Raw genomic sequence first — 20,609 nt, 5'->3', positions numbered from 1 at the left:
TTAGTTATAGATTTATTCATTTTCAGAATGAAGAAGATAAAACTCAAATTAATGGATAAGGGTGTAAAATTGGAAAATGGAAAGAATATAAGAATAAGTGCAGATAATGATGCAATCATTGAAATACAAGATCTTTACAGTGCTTAAGGTCATAATCCAAAACGTATTTCACTTAAAAAAGCACAACAATTTCAAATTGAGGAAGAATCATCAGAAAAATCAACAGACAAAAGAAGATACAAAGATGGTAAATATATTTTATGATAAGAGGACGAAGAGGTTTAAGATATGAAGATCTCTTGGAATAAAAATCATAAATAAAATAGAAATACGAAATTTTCTTTGAAGATTATTTTTGCTTTTTATGTTTGATAGGGGAAATTCCTGAATTATATTTTTCAAGTAATTCATGGGATTATAATTCTAACATATTACATTGCTGTAGATCATGGAGATTAGGTACAAAAGTATCATGGGATTAAATGCGGTAAAAGGATTGAATACAGAACAAGAATCCCTTCCTGATAATATGAAAGAGGAGATTGGGCAAATTTAAGAGTATTACAATCTAAGCTCAGAGTACCAATGACTGATACAGATATATCTCTATATAGTGAACTCAAAAAAAATCTAGCAAGTATTGCCCTTTCAGATGTAGCAAGATCCAGAGGCAAGCATGGTTATTTCTGATGAATCAACATTTGGTGAAAAGTTAGGGCAAATGCAAAAATAGCCTCTTAAGTGCTGGAGATTTACGTACAAGATTGCAAAAAGTTGATCCATGGCTCACATAAAAAATTAGAATTTATACCACTTATTATTATTGATTTATTATTTACCATAATGTAATAAGATTATTCTTAATAATTTATTATTAGTAATTATCCTTTTACCCAAATATACAATGTATGAAGTATTATTAAATTAAGGAATTTAATGCCACAATGGTTAAATAACATTTACATATTCAGCATTGTAATACTTATTGATCTTTATAGCCATATGGGACTCTTTTAATAATTTCATATAACTACCTTTTAACCCTAACCCTAATCAAATATACTTATTAGATTTTTCATTAGTTATTTGGTCCAAATTTATTAAATATAATGATGTTGAAAACAAAAATAGCTGTTATTGAGATGTAGCACACAATGGCCTAACTGTGAAGTAATAGACAATAGTGATTATACATTAAGTTCTTGTCATAAAAATGGAAGTTGCAATTGTCAAAAATGTCTTACTTTATGCTTTTCATAATCAATGCAGTATATTCCTTTCTCCTAAGTAATTACAAACTCTTCACAATATAAGCAATAAGCAAAGGAAATCTAGAGATAATAGCATAGTATTTAAAATATGGGTGCTGGGGGTTGATTGTCTCCTATATGTTATTACATATAAGTAAATGGTTATTTTTTTGTAGTTAATGAGAAATCTTTATCTTTAGTTTAAAAACATATTTAAATATGTCTTCAACAATACAACAATCACAATTATCATAGGGTACACAACAATCACAAATATCATTTAACAGTCTAGAAGAATTCTTCAAGTATGACTACATTTGATAAAGCTGTACTAGAAAATTTTTTATATTTGAAGTCACCATTTCTGATAATAATGATAAAGTATTGCATCTTACAATAATTTATATTAATTAACTCAAAAACAAATCATTATTGTTATTATTGGCCTTAGAATTTACATAAGAATATTTACATTGAAAAGTTGATAATAAATCTGTTAAAGAAATGGATAATGGACTATGCATAATTCTACAATGCTCAGACTAAATGATTTTTAAAATGGATTATAAAATGTAATAAAATTTATGGCAAATGATTATCAAAATAGTGAAAGTAATGAAAGTAGTATTGATAATTTGTATGATAATTATAATCAATATTTTCTGTATAATCAACAAATTTTTTTGATAATCTGTTATACCCATTTTTGTCCAATCTGGAGCGGCTTCTTTTTTTCTAGGAATGAATTTGCTTAAATATATACTGGCTGTAATTATCTAACATATAAATTAAATTGATATATTGATATAGATTATATATAGCAATAATAGCAGATAATACTTCAAACAACAATACATTTTTAAAAGAACTTGAGCAAATTTGTACTCAAAATGAAATTAATTTTCTTCATAAAAAAAATAATATGCAATGTCTTGCACATATAATTAACTTAACAACTAAAAAAATTTTGAATTATGTAAAGGCTGGAGAAGCAAGTGAATATTAATTTCTGTTCTACACTAATAATATTTATCATCAACTAAATTACCATCATTTTATTATTATTTTTGTTAAAATCATTATCAACTAAATGGAAGCATCATTAAAAATATCTTAAGTTCATCAATATTTATAATGCTTACATATTATTTAGTGAAAGAAGACACTGTTTTCTGTATATATACAGTATCTTTACATATGTATAAAAGCAACTATAATTTAGTCTTGAGATATCATAAATACGATCAATCTTTCAAACCAAAAATTTCAAAAAAATCAATAAATAAAATTTTCTATTTAATTATTACTGGAATTCAACATAGTATTATATTCTATAAAACTCACCTTCAAGTGATATGCTATTTTGTGATATTATTAATGGATATTCAAAAGCATATGATTCAGTGAGTACAACAATGTTAGAAAAAGTTTGAAAAGAATAAAGCTGCCAGAAAATTTTATTAATATAGTGATAGAGATAAATTTAAATTGTTTCAACAAAGTTTTAGTAAATAATGACAACAGAAGAATATTACATGCAAGACTGGATCAATCATCAATAAGATAAAAAGTCTCAGTTTTCTTTATTGTTCATGAAAATGTCTTCATTTCTCAGGCTCGTTGTGAGATTTTTTCGACCTGTACCACGTAGACAATTAATATCATTTGTTATGTTAGTTGTTACTAATGGTTAATATTATCTTTAAGTATCATATTAAAATGCTAGATCATATTTTTCACCAAAAAAAAATTAGGGGATTTTTTTGATCAGTTAGTATATAAGTTCATTCAATTTAAACTTCCTCACAATCTCAAAAATCATGATAAAAGTCATATGTAAAATCTTTGTGAAGAATTTTAGCATATATATTGAAAAAGATACAATGTTGGAAAGATGTTTTTTCAGAATGGTGGTGTCAAAGCAGAGATACACGTAATACATGTGTAGTTGCATTTTTACATACTACTTATGACATAGTCTCCAAAAATTATGGATAAAAAAAGTGAGCTTAAAAATTATTAGGTACAATCCCTTCAAATGTATCAATTACAACTGATGTATGAAAATAACCTTATCTTAATGTAACAATACATTGGATTGATGATATGTAAATTTTACTTGATACCATTCCATTTTATAATGGTCATACTGCTGAAAATCAAAGTAATGAAACCATTAAAACTTTAAGAGAAATCAATATAGGTAAAAAGCTCTTGGAATTTTTAACTGATAATGCATCCAATATGATTACTACAGGATGTATATTTAGGACAAAATTGTTTGAAGAATTTGAAAATAATGATATAGATCACTTTCGTTATGCTGCACATATTCTTAACCTTGGAGTTAAAGAAGGAATAAAATTAGTTGATACAAAAAATTCATAAAGCACAGGAATTTTCTGTAAACTTCAAAATTCACCTTCATTACTTAGAGAATCAAAGAAAATTTTTGAAATGAGAGAAACTCCACTTTTTAATGCCTGAAACTGATGTTAGAATAGTATTTATATAATGCTAGAAAAGTTTAACACATTCATTCTATAATTAATATTCTTGTTACAAGTAACCTTACCCTATGTAACAAGATTGGAAATGTATTTCAGTTAGTGTTATTTAAATTCTTTATGAATTAAATTAATTAAAAATGATATTAAAAATGATTTTTATAATAATTTAATAATTTATTTAAAGTAGGATCTATTAGTTATTCTTGAGCCTATTTATTTATTATGCAACAACAATGCTCTCCTCTTCCTCATTAGTACCTACTCAGGGTAATTTACGCGTAATCTTTTGTGGCTTAATTCAACTCTTAAATAAACATACAAATTCTGAATACAGTCAATCAACTGTTGCTAATGCAATAAAACCAAGCTTGGAACATATTGGTCTTATCTATGGTTCCAGGTCTACTTGATCCATGCTTTGCTCTACTAAACTAAGTCTTGGTAAATTACTTCTCAAACTCAATGTATAATTAATAATGTAATCTTATCTATTCATTGTTAGACTTCTACCTATACTTTCCATAGATGAAAATCTTGAAACAAACTTATAATTTTAATGAAAAAATACAAACAATATAAACTACAACATACTTCATATATGAAAAATATGAGCCTACACAAGAAAATGAAACAAATTATATTACTTATTGCTAAAACATCTCATAAATTTTTTCTTAGTCTTGCAGCTATAGAAAATAGCACAACTCATTTAAGTACAAGAAATGAAATTGATGCATATTTTTCTGAACCTGAAACTAATGTGGAATCACTCTTATGGTGGAAAGCAAATGTTAAATAATATCCTATATTGCAATGGATTATCGTGCTATTCAAGCAACTAGTGTAGCTAGTGAACAAATATTTTCGATTGCTAAACATACAGTTAGTCCAACTCATAATCATATTAATCCAGAAGTAACACGTACTTCATTATGTTTAAAAAGCTGGTATGTAGAACTAAATTAGTATGATCATAAAATAGAATGGAGTTGACAGATGGCATTTTTAGTTTATATTTTTTATAGTATAATGTTGAACTTCATTATTTTTAATAATTAAGTTTCAAGAATAAAAAATGGCATATAATTAATAAATTATATTGCCAAGTTTCTACTATATTTTTTCAAAAAAAAAAAATCAAAAATAAAATTAAATAAATCGCTTTCAATTTTGTGCAACATAAGAATCTGATCAGGTGTACTAATATGTCCGGAATGGACAGATCAATTACAGATATTTGCAAAAATAACGGACCACCTAAATCGATTTTTGCAAACATACGCAGTCATACATGCATAGTAGTAAACTGCTAGAATTATTGTGATATAACTGCGGATGACTGCATATGAAAAATTCAAAAAATGAATTTGACGGTCCGGGCAGATATTCCCATGCGTATGACTGCATATGAAAATTTCATAAAATGAATTAGATAGTCCGTTATTTTCGCAAATAGCTGTAACATCTCCGTCTATAGACAGTGCTAGAGGCCTGAAAAACGGGACCTGGAACTAGGGATTGGAATCGATTAATCGAAAATCGACAAAACATAGTAAAATCGATTCTCGAGAATCGATTCTCAGCAATTTTTTACATGTAAGTTAACCTGACTCCAAAGTAATTTTTCATGCCGGCCAAGTGCTGATTATTTTTGCTGAAATTAGAAACTGATTCAAAGTCAGGTTGGTCGTCTATAAGAAAAATCTTGAAAAGATTCGATTTTCGATTCCAATCCCTACCTGGAACCCAGAAACCCGGACCCGGATCCAGGTTTGGGCCGGCAATTTTCTTTCAAAATTCACCCGGTCCGGATCCGGGTTGGCATTAAATTTTCCGGCCGGGCCCGAGTTTAACCAGGATTTTTATTAATTCCGGCCAAAATTTCGTTAATTCCGGCCGAATTTAGATTTAAAAATTTATGCATTTTTTTTTTAATTTAATTTAGATAACTTATTTCTTTTTTAGTTTATTATGTCATAGTTTATATATTTTTCTAATAATTTAATTTTTTTCGCCTGTATAATTTTTTTAAACGTCGCACAACAAATGTTATAACTTAACTGCACTAAAATTTTAATAAAAGATAATTAAATAAAAGAAACTGGCAGTTAGGTAAAATACAGCATTTATATTAAAAAGAGTAAATTAATAAAAAATTGCCAATCAGTTTGTTAAGCAAAGATTTGAATCTAATAAAAAAAAAGCATTAAGTAATAATAATTTATTTTTATCATCATTATTTTTTTTAAAAAAAATTATAAAATAAGAAAATTGAATATTTTATGTTTTTATTTTTTTCTATTTATTTTATTTAATTTTATTTTATTTTTTAAAATATTGTTTTAGTATTAATTTATTTTATTTTTTATATAATAAAAAAAATAATAAACACGCATTGTAGTATGAACAGATCCCGATCCTTCCATTAAGTAAAAATAGCGGAAAGCAATGTATTTTAATAAAAGATAGTTAAAAAAAACAGTAAATTATACTTTCGTATATAATAAAATTTTTATTTTTTTAAAAAAATAAAAAGAATAAAAAATATATATTCATTTTATATCAAAATCACAATTTTCCGTGTTGGTTAAAATTAACAAATTGCTGTGCCACAAAATTTATACATGTGATCTACATTATAATTATTATAATTTCACGTTATAAAATAAATAAATTAGAATTTTATCATTTTTTTATTGCATAGTTTTAATATTCATAATTTTTATTATATTAAATATTAATATTTTTAAATAATTATGATGAATTTGTTTTGTTTTAACTGTTTATAAATTAACGATTAAATTTCTTTGATTTTCCGAAAACTACGACTATACTAAAATGATCTACGTATAAAAATTTTTTTGATTTGAAAAAAAAAAGGAATTATATTTTGTACAAAAATTTAATAAAAATCTCGTTAAACAAAAAATACAGACTTCTAGGCAGTGCTAAATGGTACTAAATCCGGTTTTATTAAAATTTTAATAAGATTTATATTATTATTACTATTGTTAATTTGTGTAATTATTTTGCTGTTATTATTACACAAAATTAAAAAAATGTAACAGGTAATATTCGTAATATTCCACAATTTAAACTCTTTTTTATTTGACAATATATTCGGCACGAAGTGCTGCACAAGTGATTTAACTGGTATCACGTGATTCGAATGTTGCCTGATACGATTTATTATAATCATTTTTAATACATTAATCCAATACCATTCAATCCATTCAATCGATCTAAATATGCAAAGACTATAACACACATTTACAAAAACATACAAAATTTAACATTAAGCATACTTTATTCACATTTTGAAAAGAAAATTGGCTTTTAATAAACGGAAACAGTTTATAGAGTTTATAGACTTTGATAAGCATCATAAGATTATGACAGTGTTTTGTTAGCACAGCACACATGATTATTTTTAGTTATGTGAGCAAGATTGAAAATCATGTGCGGATATGTGTGTGCACACGCCAAATTTAAGAGATGTGTGCAATGCGCACATGTTTATTAAAAAATATGAACTTAATGATTATTATATTTTATTATCAATATTTCCAAATCTAGTAAACCAATACTCGTAAGCACTTTCATAGGAACTAAGTTCTAATGGACTAACCATTAACGGCTTAACGCGTTTTTGTGGCTTACGCGCATCAAATGTGCGCGATTTATTGTGCAATGTTTGCAAATCCTAACCCTCATTTATTATAATTTGTGCGCAAATTTAAAGTGATGTGTGGATCGCACATTCCGCACATCCAATTTTGACCACTGGAGACATAACAGGGCTCACTCATTTACTATTAGCTACGAGTCTCTTTAGGGCCGGAATTATATAATGAAATATGATTTTCGATCTATCACCTAAAATATTGAGTAACTCCATCTGGAGTCGTTTACACGTTAATTTATATATTTTGAAATTTTATACTTATATAAATATATTGTCTAATCGATTTGATTTTTATTATTTATATTAACATACAATACATGAAATGTACAAAAAGAAATGTGATATAAGTAAATGTTAACAAAAAAAATTTGTTCTTTTAATTATTCCTTCATCTAAATATTTTTTCAAAATAATTCCATATTCTTCAGTAACCCAACTTTCATCGCTAAAAGAAATGTAAAATTTAATTGGAAATTTATTCCTCCAATTTTCAAAAAAGGTTTGTAAGCTTTCAACCGAAAATATCCAATAACCATTAAATGAAAATTTATACAAACTTTTTGGTGAAAAATCAATAATAATTTCTAATAATTTATCACAAATAATTTGTTTCTCATTAATTGCTGAAAGATCTATAGTTTTTAATTGTGGACAATTTAATAACATTTCTCTTATTTCATCTAAATTTTCAAGTTCAACGTCAATTGCTAATTTCTTAATCTTTGGACAATATTTGGCGATCGCCTTAATTAATTTACTAGTATATACGGAATCTTGGTATTCATATCTACGACATATATTAATTTCTAATAAGCCTTGATGAGATTTTTCGATCAATTTATAATCATCATAATTTGGTAAATATGAAATTTTAAGATATTGAAGTTCCGGAAAAGAAACAATTGATAAATATTTTCTCCATTCTTGCATTTCTTTACCTTCATTATAATATTCATAACCATGATCATTATTAAGTTCCAAATGTTTTAAATACTTCAATGATAAAAGAAATTTAGGTGATATTGGAGCAATACTTGGTTTTATGATAAGTTTAGTTAATTTTCCAGCTTTTCTTTCTATTACTTCACTTAATTGTGTACATTGTTTTTGACCGCCTTTAAAATATATTAATAAAGATTTTAAATTTTTTTGAGCGTCAACAAGCATTATTAAGCCTGGATTATTTCCGTTACAATACAATAATTTTAAATCTCCAATATTTTGACAAGTTTGTGCCATATTATTTAAAGTTAGTGAATTAATACATTGAAAATCTATAATTAAGGAATATAATTTTGAAAAATAAGTAAATGATCCTGGAAATTGAAATAAAGGTAAAACTGTTTGCCAATGAAAACTTATGATATTCTTACAATTATTAATAAATAATTTATAAATTTCTTGTTCTAATAAAATTAATTTATAACTATTTTGAATATTTTGAAAATTCATTAAATCAGATATTTCATCCTTAATTAATAAATTTATAATTCCATCAATAAAACCTGGTAAAATTTGTGATAAAAAACTAAGATAATTAAATAAAGGTCGTCTTGAAATTATAGGTGAAGGTAACACAATGTTATTTTCAACTAAAAATTTTATTGATGATGTTGGTAACATATTAATTATTGTGGTGTAAAATTTATCATGTGAAATATTTTTAAAAGCAAGAGGATTTTTCCATAATATCGGTATGGTCATTCGACACCAAAATCTATTCACCAAAATGCACGAATATAAGGAACTTGAATCATTTTGCAATTTGGTAACGATTATTCTTAAACAATCCTCAATAAGATATGTCATCTTATTTTGATATTTTACTTTTACTTCAGTTTTGAGGCGAAATATGTTGAATAAATATATAAAGAGGTCGTGAATGAAATTTTTCGGGGCGTTGGAACTGATCTTATTTGTACTAACCATTTTTGGAAATCTATTGAAGTTTTATTCATATCGGCTTAGTTATCCCGATTAATTGGTTGCCGAGACTTACACAACAAAATGATGATCATAATATTCTGAATAGAACAATCAGTTCAAAATTAAATGATTTTTCTGCAATTGGTTACAACCAATTAACCGGTTTGTTGTACCCGGTTAACAGGGTTACAACAGGTCCCAGTATTCCATTTATGGTCTCGACCATGATTCCAAAACTCATTGATATATCATGTGAACGTTATACTCTCCTTATTAATTACATAATTTCGTAATTTGTTTTCGGTTTATTGTTACGCCGAATGTTTATCTTTATTACGAAATATTATCTAAATAATAATGATAAAACGCCAAGATTGTTAAGATTGTTGTGAAAAAAAAAAAAAAAGATCCAGATGCTTGATAAATTAAATTTTTGCATGAGATGTTTCATAATAAATTTGTACATATACTGTACGTATATGGTTTCATTTATTACTATGCTGCGTCTTCATTTTGAACCTCGGAGTTCGTGCCAATTTTTTTTCCAAAATAATAAAAAAAAATAAAACAAAAAATCCCGTTATTTAGAAAACTCTTAAAAGGGTTTTCTGGAATTACCAGATATTGTCTAAAATATTTTGTAACTTTTTTATGCGTTCACTAAAATTCCTAACAAAATTTATTGGATAACGGATAACATGAATTTATCTTCAAACTATTACCAACAAATACAACAAATACGATATTCATATTCTTTCAATAAATGTAACAAACAGACATGAGAAACCTCATGATTAATGAAAATTAGCTCATTTGAAAATAAGAAACATCTTTTGTTCCATCACGATTGCTAACCTGTTGTATTTATAAATAGCAAAGCGACGTATCAAAAAAAGTTGGACTGAGAATAATGTTGTCGCTAATTTGCATATGATTATGACAATCAATCCTTTTATAATCTCATTGGGAATTTTTTCATTCAGATAAGATAAGAATTATTTATCAAAATCTAAAAATACATAATTAGAACTTATATCTTCTAAGTATATTTCATGGTGTTGAACTTAGTTTATATTAAGGGAGATAACTTGACTATAGTACGTGAGAACATTACACATATATCGTCAAACGTTTCACAATTAAGAATTATTGGAGTTTGTTCTTGGAAGGATAGCACTCAAATTTAAATATATTTCTGAGCTTCTACAAATACATTAAAATAGTTATTGAACCTGGAATAGACGGTTTTTTCCGATACTTGAGACGAAAATTTACGTTGGAATTTTATTCATTTATGGTTGTTTAAATTTATTTATTTTTAATTGCGTTATATTCAATTTTTTCGTATTCAAATTAAAATTAAAATTTACGGTACTTTAAAAAAAGCTTAATTGGCAATCATTAATAATTTATCACGTGATACACTGATACGTGAATTTTTAAACACAGGTGTTATTATCAATAATTTCACGAGACATTCTGTACTACGACGTCAAATGTGATCACTTAACTGCGTAGTAACAAATCACAGGATTCTGTAAACTTTTTTAACTTCAAATTTTTAACTTTAAATTAACTTTTAACAGATTAACCTTTTAACTATAAATCTTTTTTTAAATTTTTTTTTTTTACGAAGCTTTCTCCTTCCCCTTTCACTCTCTATCATTTTTTCCTCTTACAATATCCTCATCTGGTTTATTCAGGTCGAGTACATTTCTTTTTAATACTCTTATTCACGGAGACCAGCAAATTTTCTGTACATAATATGTAACGATCTCTTAACTATGGATGTGACGTTAAATAAAGATGCTGCAATCAGTTCCCGATTACTGTCTTCAATTATTGTGTAACAGTTCTCCTTTCCATTGCTCTCTCTCATAACTTCCTTTTTTTTCTCTTCCCTTTCCCTCTCTTCCTCTTCCCTCTATTCCTTTTCCTCTAATTCGTCCCTCCCCTACTGTAAAAAAAAAAAATTAATACCCATTTGGCTGTCTAAAAAGCACGTAATGATTAATTGGTTTATTTTCATATTCATTACTTTCCTTTGTCTTCATTACTAACAATCATATTTCTTTTTTTTTAGGTTTCAGCGGTTCTCTTGTGAAATGTAAGTAGATTTTTGTTTCTTTTATTTAATTTTGTTATTTTCTCATTGGTACTAATATTTCAATATTTCACTTTTTTAGGTTTTGTCTTCCCGTCAGCCTTCAGATGTGGGAGGATTTAATCATTTAACGAAACTTTCATCTTTACTTTTCAGAACGTGGAATTTGGTAAGAAATCAGGCAATTTTTTTCTAATATATTCTTTTGATGAACTATTTCTAATGTTTCATTTTCTTTTTTAGATGGCTGATACTACCTTGAAGTTTTGGAAGCATAGTGGAGGGATCCAGATATCTTTTTAGTATTTTAATGAAACGTTTACTAGCGTTTCATTTTCGCCCTTTTTTTAGAGAACCAGTTCCGATGTTTCCAGACCAAGTTTTCAAAAAAATTTCATAAAATTTATTTAGAATCCCGTCTTTGATTTGGATTCCAAGGCAATGCATACTTCTAAACAACAGGTTTAATAGATGCGTTTCAAATTTTACATCCATCAAGAAAAGTATCCTCTTGGAGTAATGCGAACATGAAAAAACAGAATAGATCGTTTTTGGATCTAATTTCAAAAATTATCTAAAAAACTTTTTTATAACTTTTCTTTTCTTTTAATTTTGTAGGAAATCCGGCTTGACTTGGGAATACTGAAACGAACCCTTGATTAGCAGGTTTTCGAAAGTACAGTACGAAACTCCTTGAAGAAGTTTTGTTAAACTTATTTTTCATTTTTCCTTGGTAAGTTTCGATTCACTTTTAATACATCTTAAAAAAAAAAATTTAATTCTTTTTTTTTTTAATTTTATAGGGTTTCCGGTTTCGATATGGGACCTCAGATCCTAAAAACTAAAAAAAAAGTTCTTTCCTCAGCTCCAATTTTGATGTATTTTAGAACCCTGGTAAGTTTCAAGAATTTTGAGAAAAGTTATTTTTCTTTCTTTCATACATAGGATACCAGCTCCACCTTTTTTACTGGAACCCTGAAATAAGTTTACGAAATACCTTCGAACTTTCTTTTAAAAAATCTTTTAATAATTTTTATTTATTTATTTATTTATTTTGTAGGAAAACAGCTCCAATCTAGAGATACGGAATCCCAGGACCCCGAAATATATATAAAAAGGTAAGTGGCTTTCGAACTTTTTACTAATAGCTGTACGCAAGGGTTTTCTGTAAGTTCAGTACGCAAAATTACCTCCTTACTTTGGATAATTGGAAAAAGTACGCAAATTAATTTCCTGACCCGCCGATTCATCATGTGATTTACCTATTATCAAACTTGACATTTATCGAAGAATAATTTTTGGTTGTGCCTAGGGTTCAAAAGAATAATAGGCTGGACGGTTCCTCTCAAACCATGGGGGATTGGACGAACTCGCATTAGCTTAGTTTTGCTTCGCTATCTTTGTATTCCGATCTACTAGCAATTGCTTGTAGTCCCGGATCCGATGTCTATAATAAAAATAAAAATAAAAAATGAATAATTTTTTAATCACTTTATATGTCACATAATCATATAAATGTATTTATTAAATGTACTGTACAAACATTACACATTTTTTTGCACTAAATAAAGTGCTAATTATTATTTTTTGCACTAATAGATATTTATATTTATTTTTATTTATCTCATGAAATACTATGATCAGCCAAATTACTAAAAATACGCAAAATAAACCCTTACTCAAACAAAAAAACTGTTAAAAATACGCATTTTAATAGTCTGACCGTGGCTAAAAAATCCTCAGGTTGTACGCAAATCAATACCTAACCCCGTAAAATTTCTCTATGTTGGCGACGCAATTATGCACCTTACCCCTACATATATATTTCGGGGTCCTGGAATCCCAGTAAGTTTCGAACAATTTTGAATCTTTTTTATTATTTATATAGTATTGTATTTTACATTTGTAGGATAAGCTATATTATTGGAAAATTTTACATTTATTATCAATTTAATTTTATTTACAGATTAGAATAATAACTTTGCAGAAATCTAATGTTTTATCGCTTAATTGTTAAGTGATCGTCATGAATTAGGCCTTGATTACGTAACTGCTAAGTTATATTAGCGAAATAGTCTCAAATTGTAAGAACATCGTTATTGTTTCATAACTAATTAGTTTCAAAATCTTATAAAATTATAATATTTATTTTAAAAATAACAAATATAGTAAGAAAAAAATTAATTTGGAGTATTTTTGCAGAAAATTGACAATGTATTGGCAAATTTTTAAAGATGGTTCAGCGGTTACAGTATTTAATTTTTTACGAATGTGTTTAATAATTGACTTCTTAAGTGTAAATTTCACTAGTAACTTTTTTAAACTTTTTCAACCATTTTCAACCTTTTTCTTTCTTTTTTTCCTTCGTCCTTTCCCCTTTTCCTTTTCGCTCCCTTAATCCTTCCCTCTCTCTACAATTTCCTTAACGAATCATTTAGTAATATTTCAGTTTCACTTCTATTCTAAATTCAGAAAAGCCTTTTTTATTTCCATATTTGCATTTTTAATTTTTCACAAATTTTCTTTAACGTTAAAATAATTTCTTTTTTTTTAAAAAAAAATGATTTATATAATGTTGAACGTTTATCTCTTGTAACTGCTATTACGGCATTCCAGTCTCTTTGGATATTATGGTAAATGGTTAAATACTTTTTATCGTTTTTTCTACTTTTAAAAAATGAGACATCTTTACTTACATTTTGTTCTTTTATTTAATTTGGTTGACTGGTTCTTCGGGGTCTCTAAATGCTGAATTGAAAATAAGTATTTCATTTTTAATTTTTTATTATGCTTTAACTAAAAGAAATATTTACTAACATTATCTTAGTTTCTTTTCTTTTGTAGGTCTCGTACAGTTTTGGTCGTGGATTTGGATTTCGGTAAGTGGATTCATTAATATTGTTTTTTTCAATGAAATGTCACAAACATTTCATTTTCCTTTTTTAGAGGCTGCCTCTTTAACTTTTAGGACGCGAATTTTGGTGAGTTTTTTGTTCTTTGTTTTCTTTTCTTTAATTCATTTACTTTTAATAACAAACTGTTATTAACTGTTCTTTCTTTTTCTTAGACAGCCAGTTCCGATTTTTGAGTTTTTGAAACATTTGAAAATTTTTTATCATGTTTTCATATTCTACATATTTGTATCTGAATGGAACATTGAGTAAGTTTCGAAGTTGGACTTCAAAAGTTAAATTTTTAAAGTAACATTCATTAAGGTTTCTTTTTTATCCTCCTTTTGTAGGGTTAAGGCTAATGTTACTTTTTTCTTTTGTAGTTTGACATTTGGAATTTAAAGACATATGGTAAATTTCAGAATTATTTTGAAACTTTGACTTTTTATCAAATTGAAAAATGGTTTACTTACTGTTCTAACCATTTTTTAGGGCTCAGCTTCGTTTCATAATAGATAAGCTGTGTAAGTCTTGATATTATTTGAACTTTGAAACTTGATCTCTTAGTTAAAGAAACAATTATTAACTGTTTCTTATATTTTTTTTTGTAGTTTCACCTTCAAATTTTATTTTAATGGGCGAGGATGCTGAATTGAATCTTTAAGATATATCTTATAAAGTGAAGTTGATATGAATGGTACACCAGTAATAGTCCCGAATTTGGAAATTATTTTTTATATGAGGAACAAGTATTTCTTTATTATATCAATATATAGAATTGTTTCAATACAAATATTAATTATGTATTTACTAAAATTTAACAATGTAGTTTAATTATGTATTTACAAGATATTTACAATATATTGATTAAATTTTATTAATTATTTATACAATACATTTATTAAATTTTATCAAATGGTTAAGAAGTTTAAAAAAAATCGTAACGACTTTGATAATAAATTCGTAACGATTTGTTGGATTAATCGAAAAATTGATCTGCGATCGTCTTAATGCGCAGTAACTGCATGTAGCCGTGAATTTTCAGTAATAATCGTCTACTTGCACGATTTGGCCAGTGATTTGGCCACGATTTGTTTACTATTTGGACACAATTTGATACATTTCAGTAAAGAATGGATTTTGAGTATTATTCGATTTTAGAATAGAACAATTTAATAAATTTTATACAACACTTTACAACATATTTTAAATAAATAAATTATAACTCTTTAATATTTGTCATATATTTATTTTTTGCGATTTCAAATACTATTTTTGTACGACCCGAATAAATCAGGTGTCGATTTCCTTAATACGCAGTAACTTTATACATACGATTATCTTAAACTTATCGTGGCCGTTTTAAACCATATCATGACCAAGTCTTGGTTATAAGGTCTGTGATAAAATTTCAACTTGGTCACGATGTGATTTCGATTTTAAAAGTTTCTGCAAAGTAATTCATAATTTGCTATGCAGTATAAACAAAACAATGATAAAAACAAACTTTTCTTTAGGATGCAAAACGAAAGATATACAATGTATGAACGTTTATTCAAAGAACCGGTAATATCTTATTCAGTGCACTAGGTGCCCGGTCGCATACTTGAGTACAGTCATGTGCATTTTATGTAGACAGTCACCGGACTCCGATCTCACCTGACTCTAATTACTTATTGAGTTTGAATATAACGAACTGTCTGAATTTTTTTAAAAATTTTTTAACTTTAAATTTCGTAATAATAATTTTAAGAATTTTATAACTTTACAATAAATAGTTTAACAAAATTATTTTGCTATAAATGAACTAAACAAGAAACTATGTAATCATTTTATTGTAAAGGTTTTTTTCGAAGATAATAATAAGAATCTGAAAAAAATAAATTTATTATTATTTAATATTTCATGGCACTTTTAATAAGGTAAAGGAATATAACTAACGTGTAGAGCGAGTCATATTTGTAAAGAAAAAGGTAGAAGTGCAATGTAAAAAAAAATAAGAAAAAATGGCGTGAAAAAAAAGAAAATAACGCGAAAAAAATACAATAAAGACAAAAATAATGCGAATAAAAAAAAAAATGTAAAAGGGTGCCTATGTTATTAAATCCAATCTACGATTAAGTTGATGACTCATGATTCTTGAAATTTAGCCGGAATGAGAGATCATAAAATGCACATGACTGTACTGAAGGTATGCGACCGGATTTGAATATACACTCAGAGAACTTAGCAATAAACTTCAATTTACTAAGTTACTTAATATGAAGGAAAATTATTCCTAATAGTATAATATAATATTGTATAATTTAATCGTTCTTACAATTATTAGTATTAACATGATCGTAATTAAAGCGCCGGTTTTTGCAATTAATTTAGAATTTCCTAATTATTACTGTGAGAGAGGCATTAGCTTTTTACGCAAGATAGTACATCGAATCGAAGACTTTCATTGATCAATAGAAATCCGCAGCAAATTATAATAATGGGAGTATCAGTCTCAACTTTAGACTTCGCAACGCTAGAAGGATACGTATACAAAAGTGAAAAAGAACGCACAGAGATTCTAAAAAACGCAGGTTGGGAACTAGAAGCACAAGACCATGATATAGCAATATTTATGGGAACTGACGTTATAACAGCGGCGTTAATAAGAGCTGTGGTCACAGTCTGCCTAACGAAACAAAAAGATGCAATGGAGGCATTTTATAAAAAAGTTACTGAAAATGAAAGACAACATTTTGACCATGAATTGCAACAACTTTATTCACAAGGAAATGCCTTACAACATGAGTTACATATAACTAAAGATAAACTCCGAAAACAAGATAAAGAAATGGAAGAATATTTTAAAGCTATGCCAATAAACCAACACATGGCCAATATAGAAGTAGGAACAAACGACAGACCAGAATATAATACTACAACGAAGGTACCTACAGGACAACTTATAACGATAGAAGACGATAACGATAACACCTCCAAAGGCGAAGGCTCTAAGAGCGAAGGAAAAAAGAGATGTCACGTGAACGAAAAACAGATAGATAAAAATGATATGGAAGGAGTTACATTAACAGCCAATGGAAACAACATATCAATGCACGAAAAAAATTTTACAAACGTTAGAACAAGATATTACGCAAAGATCAACATTAACACACAAAAATTATCAAAAGAGGAAATAGAAAATGAACTTGAAAAAATTTTTAACAAAGAAAGATTTAGGACTGACATCTCAAATAAGAACGGTAATACATACATATACGTAATGTTTGCAACAAAAGAAGAAAGAACAAGGTTGACCAATAGCGAAACGATTAGTAACAACGTGGGCAGATTCTACCCGGATCAAGAAAAGGAAGTGACGATCAATGACCCGTTAAAATGCGATATTCAAAATATACCGATCAAAATCAGCAACAGTGACATAAGCGCTGCATTAGATAACTATGGATTGGGTAGTACCAACAGAGTTTTTAACAATACCAAAACATCAAAAGATAGAAGCAAACGACACAAAAGTGTATTAATAGATTTAAAATGCAACGATGCACAATTAAGAGATACATGGTCTATACCAATTGATAAAAATGGCAATAGAATCACGATAATACCCCAAAATTTAATGGCAGAACAGAAACAGGAAAGGAAGAAATACATGGCCAAACTTATAGACGTAGACATGGGAATAGACTATAAAGACATTCATGAAAATCTAAACAACGTAAAGGCTAAAGAGTGGTATATCAATGAAGACAAACAAAAAGGAAGAAAAACAATTACAGTATACTTCAAAAATGGACAGGAAAGAGACAACGCTATGAAAATACATTTTTTAGTAAATAACAAGTGCTTCACATGGAATAAAGGCTACATCGGGCAGCCCTTTTGGACCAGCCAACAAAACTTCAACAGAAGGTACAATGGAAGGAAATCAAATTATCAACACGGAAGAAATAATGGTAGACAAGACGCAAGTGATTATAGATTTGAAGGGGAACAAAGAGGACGAAGACAATACAACAACGTATATAACCCACAATACCGACAACAGACAGGACGACCCAATGAACATAGACATAACAGAAATAATAACTTTTATGAACAAGATTACGATCCAAGATTTATATCATACCCAAGACACAATAGACACAATGATAAACGACAAGAATTTAGAGTTAGTGGAAGAAACTATGACAGAAGACCAAACGGGAGAGGATTCGGCAACTATAGAAATTACAACACTCAACAAGGATATAATAGATACACACAACAACAAGAATCTAACAAAAGAAGAGAAGAACATCAAAACAGAAGTGAAGGAAAATACGGAGGAGAGAAGGACTCTGGACAATACATCGGCAGATACAAACATAGACAAACAAACTACGATAATGATAGAAGAGGAGGAAACGGGGTCCATTATGGACATAGATATTGAATCAACTTCACATTTGAGGAGTATGTATGAGGAGGAGACTTTGGACGATAACGATACGCTAAAAAATTATATAGAAAAAAATAAAATCATAAAAAACAAAAAAACAGATAAAAATATAAACAATAACAAAATCAATAATAAAATAAAAATAGGATGTATAAATATAAGGGGACTAAATGATGATAAAGGAACAGATAACAAACAAGAGAGATTAAAAAATTTTATCAAAAAAGAAAATTGGGATGTAGCGGGAATTAACGAAACAAAAATTAAAAAATCGAAAGGAAAATACATATATAGAGAATGGGAAAATATGATGATTAGGAACAACAGCGCTGAAGAAGAAAAAAGCAAAGGAAGTCAAATTTTAATACAAAAATATTGGACAGAAGTACGAACGATTAATTATCAAGAAATAGAAGGATACGCACAATCAATAGATATTTTACTTAAAGGAAATAAAAAGTCGATAAGAATTATAAATATCTACATGGTCGGTAACAACAAAAACAAAAAAAGGAAATTATATCAATAGTAGATAGATGGATAGATAATGGGAAAAATGAAAATTTAGATGTAATAGTAATGGGAGATTTCAACGAACAAAGACAAAACAAAGGGAAAAAAGATAAAAATATATTTTTAGAAATGTTAGACAGTTATAATATGGTAGACATCCACTGTTTTTTCAACAACGATGATCCGATTGACACATGGACAAACGGAACAATAAGTACAAGAATAGATTACATTTTTGTGAATAGCGAAATGCTTCAGAGAATTGAAGAACACGAAGTATTAAATGTAGAAAACAAATTATTGATAGACCACAAAGCATTAACGGTAACTATTAAAATAGATAACGAGACAACAATATCAAATAATAATAAGGGAAAAGACACAGGATACTTTAGAAACAAGTTTTCAGGTAAAGAATGGGAAGAAATTGCGGAAAGAGTAGAAAATAGTATTATAGAAAGACAAATGGATATGGACGAAAATGAAGAAAATAATGAAGAAATAATAAGTGAAACAGACAAAAAATGGATCAAGCTAAAAAATGTAATAACAAAAGAAATAACTGAAATGAAACAAGAATTAAGAGTAAAGAACAATACCACAACGAATACGAAGAAAGAATACAACTTGAACATCAAAGAAATGTCCGATTGCGATAGAGTCAAGATCAAATTAAAAATTATTAAAGAAATAGAACAATGCTGGAAAAAATGGAGCAAACTGGTAATGGAAAAAAATGAATTCAACATAGAAACAAGATAGAATTTGGATGTAATGGAAAATTTTGGTGCAAGAGAAAGGAAAGTAATTACTAACTATAAGATACTAGTAAATAGATTTAACGATATCTGTAATATGAAGATGACAACAGAGACGAAAAATAATACAATACTTTGCACGATAACCTAGAAGACAGTACATCGATAAATATATCTAAAGTCAAGATAGAAAAGGAAAAAAATAGATTGTTGTGTGATATGGTAAACGTACAACAATATGAAAATAGTCTGGCAATAGAGAAAAATTAGAAAGACAGGAACAACTAATGACAACAGATTTAAAAGAAATGATTATTAGAATCATGGATAAAAGAAGAGGACAAATCAAAATAGATAGTTGCCAGAAAACAAGTGAAGACAGGGTTAGAATAATTACAAATCATGAAGAAATAAAGGACGAAGTAGTAGAACATTATAAAAATTGGACGTGCACAAGAAAATTTGATGAAGAAGAGTTTGGTAAAAACTGGGAACCGTATTACAACAAACTAGAAACTGTTGATGAAC

At 27.6% G+C, this 20,609-nt stretch overlaps 6 protein-coding genes across 6 annotated transcripts; 5 read left to right on the top strand and 1 right to left on the bottom strand.

Moving 5' to 3' along the window:
- Positions 1–7,718: 7,718 nt before the first annotated feature.
- Positions 7,719–9,254, bottom strand: OCT59_004888 (uncharacterized protein; the record flags this gene model as incomplete). The annotated part of the gene is made up of 1 exon (XM_025313236.2): positions 7,719–9,254. One exon carries the CDS (start codon positions 9,252–9,254, stop codon positions 7,800–7,802), a length of 1,455 nt encoding a protein of 484 aa, XP_025187805.2. The 3' UTR covers positions 7,719–7,799.
- A 1,169-nt stretch (positions 9,255–10,423) lies between these two features.
- OCT59_004887 (uncharacterized protein) lies at positions 10,424–11,726 on the top strand (the record flags this gene model as incomplete). The annotated part of the gene is made up of 8 exons (XM_066138004.1): positions 10,424–10,525; positions 10,903–10,908; positions 11,008–11,079; positions 11,225–11,370; positions 11,455–11,478; positions 11,558–11,570; positions 11,632–11,644; positions 11,719–11,726. The coding sequence occupies 8 exons, from the start codon at positions 10,424–10,426 to the stop codon at positions 11,724–11,726; spliced, it is 384 nt and encodes a 127-aa protein (XP_065997190.1).
- A 190-nt stretch (positions 11,727–11,916) lies between these two features.
- On the top strand, positions 11,917–12,589 carry OCT59_004886 (uncharacterized protein; the record flags this gene model as incomplete). The annotated part of the gene is made up of 4 exons (XM_066138003.1): positions 11,917–11,937; positions 12,153–12,208; positions 12,279–12,369; positions 12,536–12,589. The coding sequence occupies 4 exons, from the start codon at positions 11,917–11,919 to the stop codon at positions 12,587–12,589; spliced, it is 222 nt and encodes a 73-aa protein (XP_065997189.1).
- Positions 12,590–13,275: 686 nt separating this feature from the next.
- OCT59_004885 (uncharacterized protein) lies at positions 13,276–14,563 on the top strand (the record flags this gene model as incomplete). Its single annotated transcript, XM_066138002.1, has 7 exons — positions 13,276–13,320; positions 13,543–13,559; positions 13,645–13,771; positions 14,092–14,108; positions 14,320–14,354; positions 14,422–14,456; positions 14,543–14,563. The coding sequence occupies 7 exons, from the start codon at positions 13,276–13,278 to the stop codon at positions 14,561–14,563; spliced, it is 297 nt and encodes a 98-aa protein (XP_065997188.1).
- A 2,285-nt stretch (positions 14,564–16,848) lies between these two features.
- OCT59_004884 (uncharacterized protein) lies at positions 16,849–18,804 on the top strand (the record flags this gene model as incomplete). Its single annotated transcript, XM_025309957.1, has 1 exon — positions 16,849–18,804. One exon carries the CDS (start codon positions 16,849–16,851, stop codon positions 18,802–18,804), a length of 1,956 nt encoding a protein of 651 aa, XP_025187806.1.
- Positions 18,805–19,788: 984 nt separating this feature from the next.
- OCT59_004883 (uncharacterized protein) lies at positions 19,789–20,085 on the top strand (the record flags this gene model as incomplete). Its single annotated transcript, XM_066138000.1, has 1 exon — positions 19,789–20,085. One exon carries the CDS (start codon positions 19,789–19,791, stop codon positions 20,083–20,085), a length of 297 nt encoding a protein of 98 aa, XP_065997187.1.
- Between the last annotated feature and the right edge of the window lie 524 nt (positions 20,086–20,609).

This window comes from Rhizophagus irregularis, chromosome 13, assembly GCF_026210795.1.
Source record: "Rhizophagus irregularis chromosome 13, complete sequence".
Lineage (NCBI taxonomy): Eukaryota > Fungi > Glomeromycota > Glomeromycetes > Glomerales > Glomeraceae > Rhizophagus > Rhizophagus irregularis.
Note: the sequence above shows the minus strand (reverse complement) of the source record. Positions and strands in the feature narration are given on the sequence as shown.